The sequence below is a fragment of the Eurosta solidaginis genome, chromosome 4 (assembly GCF_040869045.1).
Source record: "Eurosta solidaginis isolate ZX-2024a chromosome 4, ASM4086904v1, whole genome shotgun sequence".
Lineage (NCBI taxonomy): Eukaryota > Metazoa > Arthropoda > Insecta > Diptera > Tephritidae > Eurosta > Eurosta solidaginis.
The window spans coordinates 130,338,702-130,354,923 of record NC_090322.1 but is presented as its reverse complement, the minus strand read 5'-3'; the positions used below and the strand labels follow the sequence as shown (position 1 = coordinate 130,354,923).

Here is a 16,222-nt window from a genome sequence, read left to right as displayed (position 1 = left end):
GTTGTGAACGAATTTTGTAATTGAAATTAAAATAACTTCCCGACAAGCTAAAACCTTGAAACTTGGAATATAGTTCATAACACGATGAAAATACAATAATGAAAAAAAAATCACCGCTAGGTGGCCCAAGGATCGAGATATTCACAAAAATCGTATTTGTGGTCCGATTTGACTCATATTTGGAACACATAATACATACAAGAATAGAAAGCGACCTATGAAAAAAATCGCCACTAGGTGGCGCAAGGATCGAGATATTCACAAAACTCGTATTTGTGGTCCGATTTGGCTCATATTTGGAACACATAATAGATACAAGAATAGAAAGCGACCTATGAAAAAAATCGCCGCTAGGTGGCGCAAGGATCGAGATATTCACAAAAAAAATCGTATTTGTGGTCCGATTTGGCTAATATTTGGAACACATAATACATACAAGAATAAAAAGCGACCTATGAAAAAAATCGCCGCTAGGTGGCGCAAGCATCGATATATTCAAAAAAATCGTATTTGTGGTCCTATTTGGTCCGTATTTGGAACACATAATACATACATGAATACAAAGCGACCTATGATGTCCGATTTGGCTCATATTTGGAAAAAATATTACATACAGTCCGGTAGAAGTGACATCAAAATATTTTGGAGTTGGAGGAGGGACAAGCACGTGGCGCAGAGTCGAGCAAAGTCTTTGGAAGAATTACGTATTGAGGATTTAGATTGTAACAAATTGAATGAAAAATAATAGGCAATTAAATAAAGACTAAAAACTTGAAAATAAAAAATTTAAAAAAAATTTTTAAGTGAAACGGTTTTATTGAAAACAATACTTACATATAGTAATAATAATACTAAAAGCTGGAAAATAATTAGGTAGGTCCTAGGTACTAGTCATCACACGCCTCAACAATCTAGGTCGTTGATCAGACAATTAAATAAAAGCGTTGGACGCGTCAAATTTCCATTGATAGTCATATATAAGGCCAACTGAACTTCAATCAGGTTATGCTACGCTTCACATTTTTAGAAATTTCACGCGCCCAACGCTTTTATATAATTGTCTGATCAACGCCCTAGATTGATGAGGAGTGTGATTACTAGTACCTAGGACCTACCTAATTTTTTTCTAGCTTTTAGTATTATTATTACTTCATGTAAGCATTGTTTTCAATAAAACCGTTTAACTTAAAAAAAATTTTTAAATTATTTTATTTAATATCTCGATTCTTGCCGCACCTAGCGGGAATTTTTTTTTACAAACCGATTTCTATTTCTGTATGTAATATGTGTTTCAAATATGAGGCAAGTCGGACCACAAATACGATTTTTTTGAATATCTCGATCCTTGCGCCACCTAGCGCGAGCTTTTTTCACTAAGCGATTTCTATTCCCATATATAATATGTGTTCCAGTATTAGCCGAATTGGACCACAAATACGATTTTTTTTAATATCCCGATCCTCGCCGCCAGGTGGCTATTTTTTTATATGTCGCTTTCTATTCATGCATGTAATATGTGTTCCAAATATGAGCCAAATACCATAAATACGATTTTTTCAAATATTTCGATCCATGCGCCACCTATCGGAGTTTTTTTTGCTTCTTATTATTGCATTTTCATCAGGTTCTGAACTATATTCCAAGTTTCAAGATTGTAGCTTGTCGGGATGTTACTTAAATTTCAATTAAAAAATTATGTTCGCTACACAGTCAAACTAATAAAACCGTTTAAAAATCAGATTTTTTTTCGTGAAGCTCCCCCCAAAATGCCGCTCTGGATCCGCACATGGTAGTCGAGCAGCTACGTAGGTGTCCCTTAAAATGGGTTTATAATTTGACAAGAACGTCGAGGCTCATCAAAGATCCTCTTAAATCTTTCTTATTTCCTCAGTAGTTATTTGCAACGCGGGGATTATCCTGCGATTATTTCCTTTTTGCACCAGTCACGTAATGAATGTATTATTTTTTATGGTTCAATTCTTAATTACAAATAAAATAATTTAAAAAAAATTTCTATGTTAAACGGTTTTATTGAAAACAATACTTACATTAAGTAATAATAATACTAAAAGCTAGAAAATAATTAGGTAGGTCCTAGGTACTAGTTATCACACTCCACTGAAGCTTGTAACTTATCGGGAAGTTACTTAAATTTTAATTACAAAATTCGTGCGGCCCGGCCTGTCAAGTCAAGCTAAGTAAAACTGTAAAAAAAAAACAAACGAATGGGTTAGGGTTTAGTGTTTGCTCCTTTTGTATGCCGGCTCGGCGGCCGTGTCGTGATGGTAGCGTGCTCCGCGCACCACACCGAAGATATCGGGTTCAAGCAACATTCGCAATTTGGGAAGAAGTTTTTTCAATAAGAAAATAGCGTTAATTTAGTTTTTTTTTTTTAATTTATTCACAGTAACATCAGAAGTAATGTCACAATTCGTAGAATATACTGAGCCAGTTTGGCGTGGTTTCAGTATGCGAGATCTGCAGGTTGATGAAGCATACATGGTGGTCAAGTCTCAATATGAGAAATCGGCATACCTTTATAGCCGTTCACAGGAATGTTACACGGTGAGAAAAACTACAGTTACATATGCCCATGAGTATGAGGCAGCAAGTAATAAAACCAAAGTTAAGATAAGCCTATGTTGAGTTATTATAAGCATTTTACTGTCGGCTATATCTCAATAACTGCGGACGTCTAATTTCCATAAAAATTATAACTTATAAAAGCTTTCCTGAAAGCTTAAAAAAATCACTTTGGTTGCTATTGCTTGGCGCCATAGAAATGAGGAAAAAAAAAGTGAAAGATCATTCACACGAATCGATTTTTTGGTACAAAATTTAAAGACATTTGATGGTTGGAAATCAAAATATCGACCGGAAAGTGAACTCATGTAAAAGAGCAAGAAAATGTTCAGTTTTCTGATTTTGTTAAAACTGCCAACGGGTAAAACTGCAAAACTCCACGGCGTACCATTTGTTGTTTATGTTAAAGACAACGCCGTATTTCGCTTTAGAATTTATATCGAGATATAGCAGGTTTGGAACAATTTTTGCATTATGTCGTTCATCGACTTCTAAGATTAGGCGTCTATGAAAAAAAATGACAAATTGATTTTTTTTAATTTCAGTGTCCTTACACCTTGGTTGAACGAAAACAAAACTTTACATTTAAATTGAATGTAGCTTATGATTGGGCTTTCAAAATGTATACTTCAGATGGAGACAATTTGGCCAATAAGAATATGTAAGTGCAGAAACTCAAGATCTATGTAGATACCCAGGTATCGATCACTTCGGGTAGCTTAATACTTGTTCCTTGCTCAACTGCTCAAATGTTTGCTAAAAAGTTTCGAGTTTTTGAACATTTCGAGCGGCCGAATAAAAATTGTTAATTTTGTAAGGGGTTTTTAAGCGGGGATTATCCTTATTGCTTTTAAATGTATGAACACATTTATTTGAAGTAATTTTTAATTTATAATTTATTTAATAATTTTGGAAAAATTTACTCAACGTGACATCAGGACGGACAAGGCGACAGCTGTTTCGATTATACCTTGTAAATCTCTTCAAAGCCTTTTCTCCCGGGAGTGGGATTTGAACCCGAACTCCTACGATGGTGGAAGTGTTACAAACGCATTCAGCCACGTCATACCTTAGTTGGGATAAGGTTTACAACAACTAAGGCATGACGTGGCTGAATGCGTTTGTAACACTTCAACCATCGTAGGAGTGCGGGTTCAAATCCCACTCCCGGGATTTGCTGCTTTTATACTCTGGGTTTCCTCGTTCACCCATTTCTCCTAAAGTCTAGTAAGGGTGCGAACAGAGTTAGCGCTGATGCCGAGCGGAGACGAGCCGAGCTTATTGACGCTTATTTTCATGCGAGAAGAAAATTTGTATATAACGCAGTGAATGCGAGAATCAGCGATGAAATTCTGTTTATTCCATGTGTTTTGCTTTTATGTAGAGCTTACGATTACTTCTCGAACACAAGCGAGATTTTCGAGACCCGAGAACTCGACTTCTCGCGAGATTCTCGTGTCTCGAAGTACTCGTAAATCTCGCGAGCTCCTCGACATAAAATTAATTGCTGTATGGACAGTATTTATAAACATGGGTTTTTTACTTGTGAATTTTTTGTTGATTATATTGCTTTCCGATGACATGTAACTCAAAACATATTTATTATATATATTGTGACGAATATTAGCAACACTAAAGGTTAGTATCATCTACCCCCAGCGGGTTAGGGGGTCAGAATATACCCGCGGTAGGTATGCCTGTCGTAAGAGGCGACTAAAATACCAGATTTAAGGGGCTGTGTAGCGTGTAGCGCTCAAGCCAAATATACCCTACAGGGCCATTCGAGTATCGAATTGTTTTCTACATTAGGTGATATGGCGACAATAGAATAACTATTGGAGGTGTTACAATAAATACCTATGCACATACTTTGTGCATAAACCATAGCGGGATAATCAGGTGATTTTTTTTTGAGAACAAAGGAAAAAAAAATTTGTTTTCTTCAAGTACTTGTGGCGCTACACGTTTCCGTGGGTCAGTTGAGTTTAGTATAAAACATTTAAACATATTTTTTTATATACGTCCTTCGTGCACTTTACTTCATTAATAGGTAATTTCGACGTTCGCAAATAACTAAGTAATAAACCCGTAATACATAATTTATCTGATGCGTTAGTTCGTTAATCCTAATTAGCTAATACCTGATTCGTAATTACCTAATTCACCCATTCGTAATTCATTTTATTATAGTTATTTCGCTCATGGCTAATTAGAAAGTACTGGATTTGATTTATTTATTAATTCTTTATCATTATACCTGACACATACTTACTTAGTCGATAACACCTAATAAACATATACTTAATTCATGAATACCGAATTTATAATGTATTCGTACATATCTAATTCATATTTAATTAAATCGCGAATTCCTAATTCAACTTACGGAATTCATTTAAACCTTATTCGTACTTAATTAAACTAGGAATACCTATTTCATACTTAATTCGTAAATACGTAATTCACAAACTACCTATTTCATACTTAATTCGTGTGTGTCTAATTACTATTTATACTATGTTCAAACAGAAAAATAAATTAAGGAAATTTCGATTTGAATTGAGTGCTGTTCATACAACTCGATTTAGCTTACACAATAGTAATTTGATAGCTGGTTGGCTCATCTCTACAGCAAGAACATACCTTTGTTCAGACTGTCAAAATGAACACGCACATTATTAGGCGAATGAAATGGAATGAAAACATAAAACTTTGAAATTTTTGTGTGTTGTAAGAAAATGTGTTCAATGTTTTGGTTTCATTTTGAGTTTGCCATCTTCTTTTGACAATCCCTACTCCAGTGAAATGAAAGACATAAAATCAGCTGATGAGATGAGCCAACCACATAGTTCAGCCATGAGTAACTGACGTTAAAATATACTCAATAAACACACTTTACAATGTTGCATTTGCAGTTTGAAACAATTTATTACGCAATTTTGTTTAAATTGGCAATTTATTATTACAATTTATTATATGACAAATTGCGTAATAAATTGCCCAAATAGTATAAATTGCCAATTTGGTGTGTGTTTGAACCTAGTATTACGCTAGTCATTAATACCTAATTCATATTTACTTAATTTACGAATACCTAATTCATACGTACCTAATTCAGGAAAACCTAATTCGTACTTAATTCGTAAACGCCTAATCCATAAAATACTTAATTCGCTAATACGAAACTTTTTTGGTAATGAATAAATATAAATAGTTTTTTTCTTCATTAATAATTAGAGGACAGAAAACATACTTAGGTAGCGTGTTCGTGAAGTCACCTACGCCGACCATTATTTCAAATTTGTCTATGCCTACTATTTGTTTATTGATTAACATTGCACTAAGCTGGAACAATATCAGTAAATACCGCTAGTCCTAGTTCAACACTAGTTCAAGGTTTGCGAGACTTTGAAGCTCAGCTTAAGGTCGATTGGAGCAGAAAAAGAAGTCTGGTGCCGGCAATCGAAGGAAAATGTTGTTTTGCTAGCTCATTTCACAATTCCCCGAAACGGGTCGGTGATATCGCTACTAAATGTGTGTTAGAGCAAAGTTATTATTACCAAACAAACTAGTATTACCCACAGTGCCTCAAAACTTTAAAGAGGAAAGTTCAAAGTGTTTAAAAGACCAAAATCGCTGAAAACCCAATAAATATGTGAAATCACCAAATGTGCCGAAACTTCCAATCATCCAATTATGATGAGGTCGTTGAAAGTTTTAAAACAAACATTTTTGTGAAAAAAAAAGTAACGAAGCATCCTCGCCAGAAACTTGTTTTCAAGGCTTTAAAAGAAAGCCATAAACCATTATTAAATAATAGTAGAACCCAAGCTACGTAAAATTTCAAAAATGTGCCATAGATCAGCCAAGAAAGTGAAGGTGTAGTTGTCAGTTACGCTGAATTAACTTGTGGAGTTTTTCAAGTCCCTAGTACCGGAATCGCAGGTCAATCAACGTCCCTAATTGGTCGAATGATACCCGTGCTGAAGATGCCACAGTCCTTTGTAGCGTTTATTTATATTGCTGCAAATTTTATAATAAAAATTTATAGTGTTGCCAGTTTTTTATTGAAATTTTGGTTATAGATATTTGAATAGAAAAGAAAGAGAAAGTAGATATGTAACTCGTAATAATTTTTTTTCGATTATGTAGGTGAAGTAAAGAGTGTTACTTATAAAAGTTATAAATAATAAAAATAGTTATTAATGAAGCGTCAGGATTTCAGTGAAAAAAAAAAAAAATGTAAATGAAATATTCGCAATATTTAATAATTTAATCCTGGGCTTTCTGCCTTTTATCTTCTTTTTTTTGTGTTTAATCACGTAGCAAAATCGCTTTGACCGTAATTAATGTGTTAAAGATTATCAATCAGCTATGGTGCGTTTACAACCGCACAGACAAACATCATTCTCTTCCACAGGTTTGAAAGCAGCTCTTACAACGTCGTCGTCGTCGGGCCCAACGTCGCATCGATGGAGTAACAGAAATGTAAGTAACAATGTTAAAGTTGCTATAGCCTAGATACGTAGTTCGATCGAACCTACTGATGCTATGTAGATGCTAGCAGCGCTTATCTTTTTTACATACATTTTTTTTTTTTTTTTTTTTTACCCATTAAGCTAGTTGGATCGACCTACATTCAGGTATTAATCAATTTCCGCTTCCGTTTGGTACGGAAAGAATTTAAAACAACTAATTTTCTATAATTTATAAATATAAAAAAATCGTTTTATTAAAGACAGGAATGAGACGAGGAATCACTTTCAATAAGGGTTTTGGTTTTCTTCCTCTGAGGTTATTATATTTACCTGATAGAAAAATTGCGAATATTTTAGATCTGTTTGTCTTGTGAAAATTAAATCAATTTTAATACTTGAGAACATTTGAGTAAGAAATGTGAAATTAAGATTTAAAATATCGAGTCGTTCGATGTAGGTGTATATCTGAAATTGGAATTAATTAGCGGAATTTTTGAACATCCAAAATTGTAATTAATGAAATGACTCTTAATTTTAATATACAAACCTTTAATACACTTTTCCATTAAATTCATAATTTTTGTATGACAAAATCCAAACTTAAATATAAAATCACATGAATAGGTTTTGAATTTACAAAGTTTAGATAATATTATTTCGTTAAAATTATAAACAAACCCTACAGTAGGCATAGGACCATAACCTTAGTATAAGTTCTTTTGAATAAAATGTGAAAATCTTGTATATCGAAATGAAGGTTTAAATTTTTTTTTTGATTGACGAAATGTAGGGATATAACACGCTGAGAGGACGTAAGTATGCATAGGGTTAACCTAAACGAATATCTCTCCTAGGTTAATAGGTTGGGTGGGTATAGTCAGGGGGGGATCTGTCCACCTTTTTTCTCCCCTCGGCATTTGCTTTCGCAAACTACTCCATGTACCCAGATTTTCTAGACAGTTAATCGCAGGCTGTTTTTGTTATAGATTTTTTTGTTTGTTTGTTTGGCTGCAGTTTGAATTTCGCTGGTTTCGTTTTGGTTTTGATTTTTTTGGTTATCGGCATACAATTTAAATCTTTTTGTACGACTTCGCTGCGCAAGGATGAAGTAAACCCACTCCCATTTTCCCTGAGCTAAGCTGAAGCAGAGCTAGGTGTGCCACCCCGCTTCAATCCGAACGCACCTTCGTAGGTTTCCCTAGTTTAAGCAGCAGTGTGAGGAGAAGTTCGTTACAGAAAATAAATGGCGCCCAACGTGGGGCCGGAAGATATAGAAGCCCTCAAGATTGGACCAGAATATCTCCGAAGCCCGATCAACGAGAAAGCCTCGAGAAATTTCTAGGCTCAATTAGAATTTTGTAAGCGGAGGCTTACAAGCGTGTCATATTGACTTGCTAAGATTATCGCTCATTGAAGACTAAATTTCTTTGAATTTAAATTTTGCTTTTGCGTTAATAGTTAGGAGGTTTAAAAGATGCAGGATTTGCAGAGTTTCTGGATTATTTCGGAATCTGACCGCTAATTTTTCAATCTCTTATAACTGTTACTGCATCACTCGTACTTCGCTTTATTGTTTACTTAGAACAGTTAAGAAAGCTTGGATTCATAGCATATTGAGTTGCCTTGATTCCTAGCCACTAAATTATCTGCTCTTGGAAGCGATTAAAGCATTGGGATGATTTATAATTTTACTTTTTTTTCATACACATTTTTTTCTGATTTTCCCGAAGTGGATTTTTTGCTTTTGGTTTATATTAAAACAAACCCTTCGCGCTATAGTCGAGAAATTACATTTTCAGATTAAATTCTTTAGGAACCTTTTCTTCAGAAGTTTACCGGAGAAATACTAAGGAATTTCATTTCATTTCATAGTAGTAGTACAAATATGCCAGCATTTTTTTTTTGGAGTAAAGCTGTAAACTCAATGCCTAGCCGTCGCGTTTTTCATTGTGATTACAGCATAATGCGTTTGCAATTGTCGAAAAATTAAATAATACTTTCAGCTATTCATATACCCTACAGAGTAGTCGACCTTTTTAATAAATATCAATTGATTAAAGTTTTTTTTTTTTTGTTATTGCACGTGTAACTTTACATTTGCAGATAAATACCGAATATACATATGTATATTACCATTTGTTTGTGATCATATAAGTCAGAGGTTGGAGAAGCTCTGTAATTTGCTAGTGCCGATAGAATTTTCGTTTTCTTTTTTTTGCAATGCCCGTGACTCATAGTCCAGAGCGAGATGCCTCTAGAAAATATGAATAATTCAATTTGCGTGATTTGTAGCGAGGCTCTTCGAGCTGACGCTGATCGAGTTGAAACGGAATGTAAGCATCATTTCCATTCAACTTGTATTCGTACATGGCTAGAGAATAACTCCACATGTCCTGTATGTAGAGCCACATGCGAATGTTCTGATTCGAACGTAGCATCTGGAAATGTCGTTAATATACTTGAACAGACTAATCCCCAAACAGGCGCTATTCCGCGGAATAGGCCAAATACTCGGTGGCATGTACAAAGCCAACAACGGTTGACGACGTCTTCCGGTGTTCCAGCTCAGGCCAGCCCGAGGAGACAACGAAATTCCAATACTAACTCTAACAATATATCCGAGAATAGAGTGCAACAGATTGTACGCGAGTCCATGAATGATTTTCGTGGTCAAATCATGGCATCCATTACCAATGAAGTACACAATTTATTTCAAAATTTAAATATTAATAGGAACGTAGATAGAATCCCATCACCTACCAATGAACGTCGTGAGGAGCCACCAGTATGGCCACGCGATATTCCGTACGAGGAACGCCCTATAAATAGACGTTCTAACCCCAGCCGAGGAGAATCGTTGGGAACATCACGGATTTCTTTGGCCAATGAAAAACTATCGAATCTGATAAGAAATTGGCAGATTAGGTTCAGTGGCTCCAACGATGCCATATCCATCGACCAATTTATCTATCGGATAAATACCCTTACATCTCTTCACTTGAATGGAAATTTTATCCTGTTATGTTAGCATGTGCATTCCTTATTCGAGGGAAAAGCTCTGAAATGGTTTTGGCGGTATCGTCAAAACTGCGAGAATCTCGATTGGCTTGAGTTATGTGAGGCGATGCGACGCCAATTTAAAGATTTCTCTACCGACTCGGAAATTAAAGACGACATTAGGAAAAGGAAACAGAAGCCGAATGAGCTATTTGATGACTTTTTAGATAACATTATGAGCATGTGTGACAGATTAAGATATCCTATGAACGACTCCGATTTAGTGGAGACACTTATGCGAAATATAAAGCCTGACCTCCGACACGAGTTGCTACATCTGGACATACGCGATATCGTTACTTTGAGAAGAGAGGCTCGAAGGCATGAAAAATTCTTTCGTGACCTTAACAATACAGTACCGCGGCAAACACCAGTGCGTCGGCAGATATGCGAACTTTCCCATCACCCCAAAAGTGATGATAACGGCGGAGAGGATCATATTTATGACGCTAGGATGGATGTTGCAGCAATAGATTCTAGTCAAAGCAAATGTTGAAACTGTGAAGAATTAGGTCATCGATATCACGATTGTCTGAAGACACGGCGAATATTTTGTTATGGCTGTGGTGTCGCGGACACATACAAACCATCTTGTGCAAAATGCACGTCGGAAAACGTAAGGAGGGATGTTCGCCAAACAACCGGCGGACGCCCAACTCATCGACCTCGGAACTAAATTCCAGCTCAGTTAATGATGATTTCATTAGAGCCAAAATCCTACCGAAGGTTTCTTCGCAGGTACCAGACATGACATATACAGTTTTATCGTGAAATAAACCTTTAGATTCCGTTAACCCAGTTGCGTGCAGTTCACGCAGTATAGTAAATCCACTTTTTCGACCGTACCATATACGTTTGGCTGAATATAAGGGGGCGAGGGCTCGAATATTTTCAGGATTGTCGCACGCACTTCCAAAGTCAAGATCGAGTAAGCGTATGCATGACTTTTGGCAGCGCAAAATGGACATGCGTAAGCATGATATATCGTCAATTGTGGCTAATGGGTCGGATATTAGACCCTACGCTAACTTATCACTTTTTGGAACAAGCTATTTGGCATTGCTGGATAGCGGAGCCAATAAAAGTTGTATAGGGTCGCATTTAGCTAAAGAGATTTTAGATAATCCGGACATGAAATATAGGAAATTCTCTGGACTAGTTAGAACTGCCGATGGGAAAAAGCAAAATGTAGCAGGGTCGATTAGCCTTAAAATATCATTTAATGATCAGCAGCATAATTTTGAATTTTTGATTGTACCCACTGTAGCAATTAATATTATCTGCGGTATGGATTTCTGGCAGACATTTGGTTTAAAAGTATTGGGAGAAGCGAGTTTATGCCAGTTTTCTGCAGAAGAAGAAGAAGAAGAAACGGAAGTAGTACAGCTTTCCTCGATGCAGAGGCGTCAGTTAGCAGTATCGATAGCCGCCTTCCCTTCGTTTGAGAAAGAAGGCCTAGGCACCACAAACCTGATTGAACATTCCATAGACACGGGAATATCTACCCCATTGAAACAGAGGTATTACCCCATTTCACCAGCTATGGAGAAAATTTTCTGCAAAGAAATAGACCGCATGTTACAATTAGGCGTTATAGAGGAAGCTGAAGGATCGCCATGGTCTTCACCAGGAGTATTAATCGTGAAGCCATGGAAAGCCAGATTCTGTTTAGACTCCCGTAAACTAAATGAGTTAACGGTTAAAGATGCATATCCGATACCTAATATCGACGGACTTTTATCGAGGTTGCCTCCCGTACGAATCATCTCGAAGATTGACCTTAAGGATGCTTTTTGGCAAATTCGTTTGTCGCCAGAATCCAAGCCAAAAACTGCTTTCACTGTACCCAATCGACCGTTGTATCAGTTCACGCGTATGCCCTTTGGCCTATGCAACGCGCCGCAGACAATGTGCCGATTGATGGACAAAGTGATTCCATACCACCTTAAAATGCACGTTTTTGTGTATCTGGATGACCTGCTGGTCGTTTCGCAATCTTTCGAAGAACACGTTACTCATTTATTGGAAGTAGCCACCCAAATAAAGAAAGCAGGGCTAACAATAAACGTTAATAAAAGTAGTTTTGGGTTACGTAAAGTGAAATATTTGGGTTTTGTTGTAGGTAATGGTTCGCTCTCAATCGATCCGGATAAGGTTGAAGCGATCACCAATTATCCCGTGCCCAAAGTATTGTTGAAATTAATGATAGCATCGAAGAAATTGTAAATGGGGATGAAATAAGCGCAAATCATAGTAATCCATTTGAAACATTTAAATTTACTGACATTGTAGTGGACGATATTATTATTATCACAAAATCACTTAAAAACAAATATGGCGGCGACAAGCTTTTATCGGAGGGTGTCGTTAAAGATGCCATGACATATACTGCTAATTTCTACAAAGACATAATTAACGAATCCTTAAACAGCGGTATTGTACCTAGTTACTGGAAAATTTCAACAATAATACCTGTTGAAAAAGTAAAAAATACAATGAAACCAGAGGAACTACGTCCAATTAACACGTTACCTACAGATGAAAAAATTATGGAGACAGTGGTGAAGGATCAACTTGTGGCATACTTAGAGAAGCACAATGTGATTATCCCAGAACAATCGGGATTCAGGAAGAGCCATTCTTGTGAAACAGCGTTTAAGAAACTTCAAATACAGCAAAACAAGGCAATGCGATTTATTTTAAAATGTCCTCCAAGAACGCAAAAAATTGTAATGCTCAATAGATTAAACTGGCTTAGTATTAAACAGTCAGTTAGTTATTTCACATTGAAATTTATACACCAACTTAGGTTAGGAATGTTACCGAATTACCTGAGTAGTAAAATACATTATAAATTATGGAACAAGAAATTGCAATAATATAAGAATAAGAACTGAGTTCGCCAAAAGGTCTCTTGAATATTTAGGGTATAAATTGTATAATGAGTTACCTTCTGATTTGAAAGACTGTGAAAATATTAGTAAGTTCAAAGAAAAATTGTTTTTATATTGTACGTCACTAAATGTGACATGAGTATTTATGTTTAATCTCTTATTTTAACCTAAACTAGGTCTTAAAGACCGTAATAATAAATAAATAAATAAATAAATAAAAATAAAAATGTACGCCACATCCGCCAGCTTTTAGGAATGACGGGGTGGTACCGACGCTTTATTTCCGACTATGCAAGTCTGACTTTTCCGCTTACAGAATTGCTGACAAAGAAAAAACCGTTCAGATGGAGTACTGAGGCTCAAAGTTCATTTGAAGCGGTAAAGGAGAAGCTTACTACAGCTCCATTTTTATTGCATCCCGATTACGCGAAGCCATTCATAGTCCAATGCGACGCAAGCCAGTGCGGTGTTGGTGGTATCTTGGCTCAATGTGATGAGAATGGAGATGAAAGGCCTATTGCCTTTATGTCCCATAAACTGAATAAAGCCCAAAGAAACTATACCGTCACCGAATTGGAGTGTCTCGCGGTCGTATTAGCCATAAAAAAGTTTAGAGCTTACATTGAAGGTCATGGATTTAAAGTGGTAACAGACCACGCCAGTCTGAAATGGCTAATGCGGCAGAAAGACTTGAGTGGGCGATTAGCAAGATGGGCTCTGAAACTTCAGGGTATCAACTTCTCTATAGAACACAGTAAAGGGAGCAAAAATAAGGTAGCTGATGCACTATCGCGAATACACGAAGTTGACTCGATAAACATGGAAGCGTTAGATTTGGAAGTATTGCCAGAAATAGATCTGGATTCAGAATTATTCGAGGCTAGCGATTATAAGCAGTTACGAGATAAATTTTTACAGGCAGAATTACCGGACTATCGAGTACTAGACAAATTTATCTACCATCGAACGTCGTTTGAAACTGAAGGCAGTTTACAACCCGATCCATGGAAACTTTTAGTACCTGAGGGACTTAGAAAGGATGTGATGTATAGTGCTCATAACACTCCCTCGGCAGCACATGGTGGAATAACCAAAACTCTAGAGCGTATAAGAAGAAATTTGTTTTCGCCGGGAATGGTTGTAGATGTGCGGAAATATGTTCTATCTTGCGAGTTATGCAAAACATCGAAAACGCCGACACATGCCCTGCGCCCGCCAATGGGTCAGCTAGTAAGTAGCAAACGCCCATTCGAGCGTTTGTATGTCGACCTCATAGGACCCTTTCCTAGATCCAAAAAAGGTAATATTGCTATCCTCATAGTGTTAGACCATTTTTCGAAGTTTACCTTTTTGAAGCCGCTTAAAAAGTTTACATCGAACCTAATAATACAGTTTCTAAAGGAAAGTATATTTGATTGCTTTGGTGTGCCTGAAACTATAGTTTCGGATAATGGCAGTCAGTTTGTGATATCAGGCGATTTTTTTTGAGAACAAAGGAAAAAAAAAAAATTTGTTTTCTTCAAGTACTTGTGGCGCTACACGTTTCCGTCGGTCAGTTGAGTTTAGCATAAAACATTTAAACATATTTTTTTATATACGTCCTTCGTGCACTTTACTTCATTAATAGGTAATTTCGACGTTCGCAAATAACTAAGTAATAAACCCGTAATACATAATTTATCTGATGCGTTAGTTCGTTAATCCTAATTAGCTTATACCTGATTCGTAATTACCTAATTCACCCATTCGTAATTCATTTTATTATAGTTATTTCGCTCATGGCTAATTAGAAAGTACCGGATTTATTTATTAATTCTTTATCATTATACCTGACACATACTTACTTAGTCGATAACACCTAATAAACATATACTTGATTCATGAATACCGATCTTATAATATATTCGTACATATCTAATTCATATTTAATTAAATCGCGAATACCTAATTCAACTTACGGAATTCATTTAAACCTTATTCGTACTTACTTAAATTAGGAATACCTATTTCATACTTAATTCGTAAATACTTAATTCACAAACTACCTATTTCATACTTAATTCGTGTGTGTCTAATTACTATTTACGCTAGTCATTAATACCTAATTCATATTTACTTATTTTACGAATACCTAATTCATACGTACCTAATTCAGGAAAACCTAATTCGTACTTAATTCGTAAACGCCTAATCCATAAAATACCTAATTCGCTAATACGAAACTTTTTTGGTAATGAATAAATATAAATAGTTTTTTTCTTCATTGATAATTAGAGGACAGAAAGCATACTTAGGTAGCGTGTTCGTGAAGTCACCTATGCCGACCATTATTTCAAATTTGTCTATGCCTACTATTTGTTTATTGATTAACATTGCACTAAGCTGGAACAATAGCGGTAAATACCGCTAGTCCTAGTTCAACACTAGTTCAAGGTTTGCGAGACTTTGAAGCTCAGCTTAAGGTCGATTGCAGCAGAAAAAGAAGTCTGGTGCCGGCAATCGAAGGAAAATGTTGTTTTCCTAGCTCATTTCACAATTCCCCGAAACGGGTCGGTGATATCGCTACTAAACGTGTGTTAGAGCAAAGTTATTATTACCAAACAAACTAGTATTACGCACTGTGCCTCAAAACTTTAAAGAGGAAAGTTCAAAGGGTTTAAAAGACCAAAATCGCTGAAAAACCAATAAATATGTGAAATCACCAAATGTGCCGAAACTTCCAATCATCCAATTATGATGAGGTCGTTGAAAGTTTTAAAACAAACATTTTTGTGAAAAAAAAAAAAGTAACGAAGCATCCTCGCCAGAAACTTGTTTTCAAGGCTTTAAAAGAAAGCCATAAGTCATTATTAAATAATAGTAGAACCCAAGCTACGTAAAATTTCAAAAATGTGCCATAGATCAGCCACGAAAGTGAAGGTGTAGTTGTCAGTTACGCTGAATTAACTTGTGGAGTTTTTCAAGTCCCTAGTACCGGAATCGCAGGTCAATCAACGTCCCTAATTGGTCGAATGATACCCGTGCTGAAGATGCCGCAGTCCTTTGTAGCGTATATTTATATTGCTGCAAATTTTATAATAAAAATTTATAGTGTTGCCAGTTTTATATTGAAATTTTGGTTATAGATATTTGAATAGAAAAAAAAGAGAAAGTAGATATGTAACTCGTAATAATTTTTTTTCGATTATGTAGGTGAAGTAAAGAGTGTTA

General features: G+C 35.9%; 1 protein-coding gene across 13 annotated transcripts in view; it reads left to right on the top strand.

Moving 5' to 3' along the window:
* Hgsnat (Heparan-alpha-glucosaminide N-acetyltransferase) overlaps positions 1-16,222 on the top strand; it is an 88,027-nt gene that overhangs the window by 39,379 nt on the left and 32,426 nt on the right. For 9 of the 13 annotated variants that reach the window (XM_067782943.1, XM_067782942.1, XM_067782940.1 and 6 more), the window contains exons 2-3: positions 2,408-2,565; positions 3,129-3,244. The exons of 2 other annotated variants lie outside the window; for them this stretch is intronic. In XM_067782943.1, coding sequence (XP_067639044.1) covers positions 2,408-2,565; positions 3,129-3,244 — 274 coding nt within the window. Of the gene's footprint in view, positions 1-2,407; positions 2,566-2,904; positions 3,037-3,128; positions 3,245-13,539; positions 14,243-16,222 lie in introns of those variants that run through there. 2 more of the 13 variants (XM_067782944.1, XM_067782948.1) reach the window with 2 other exon arrangements.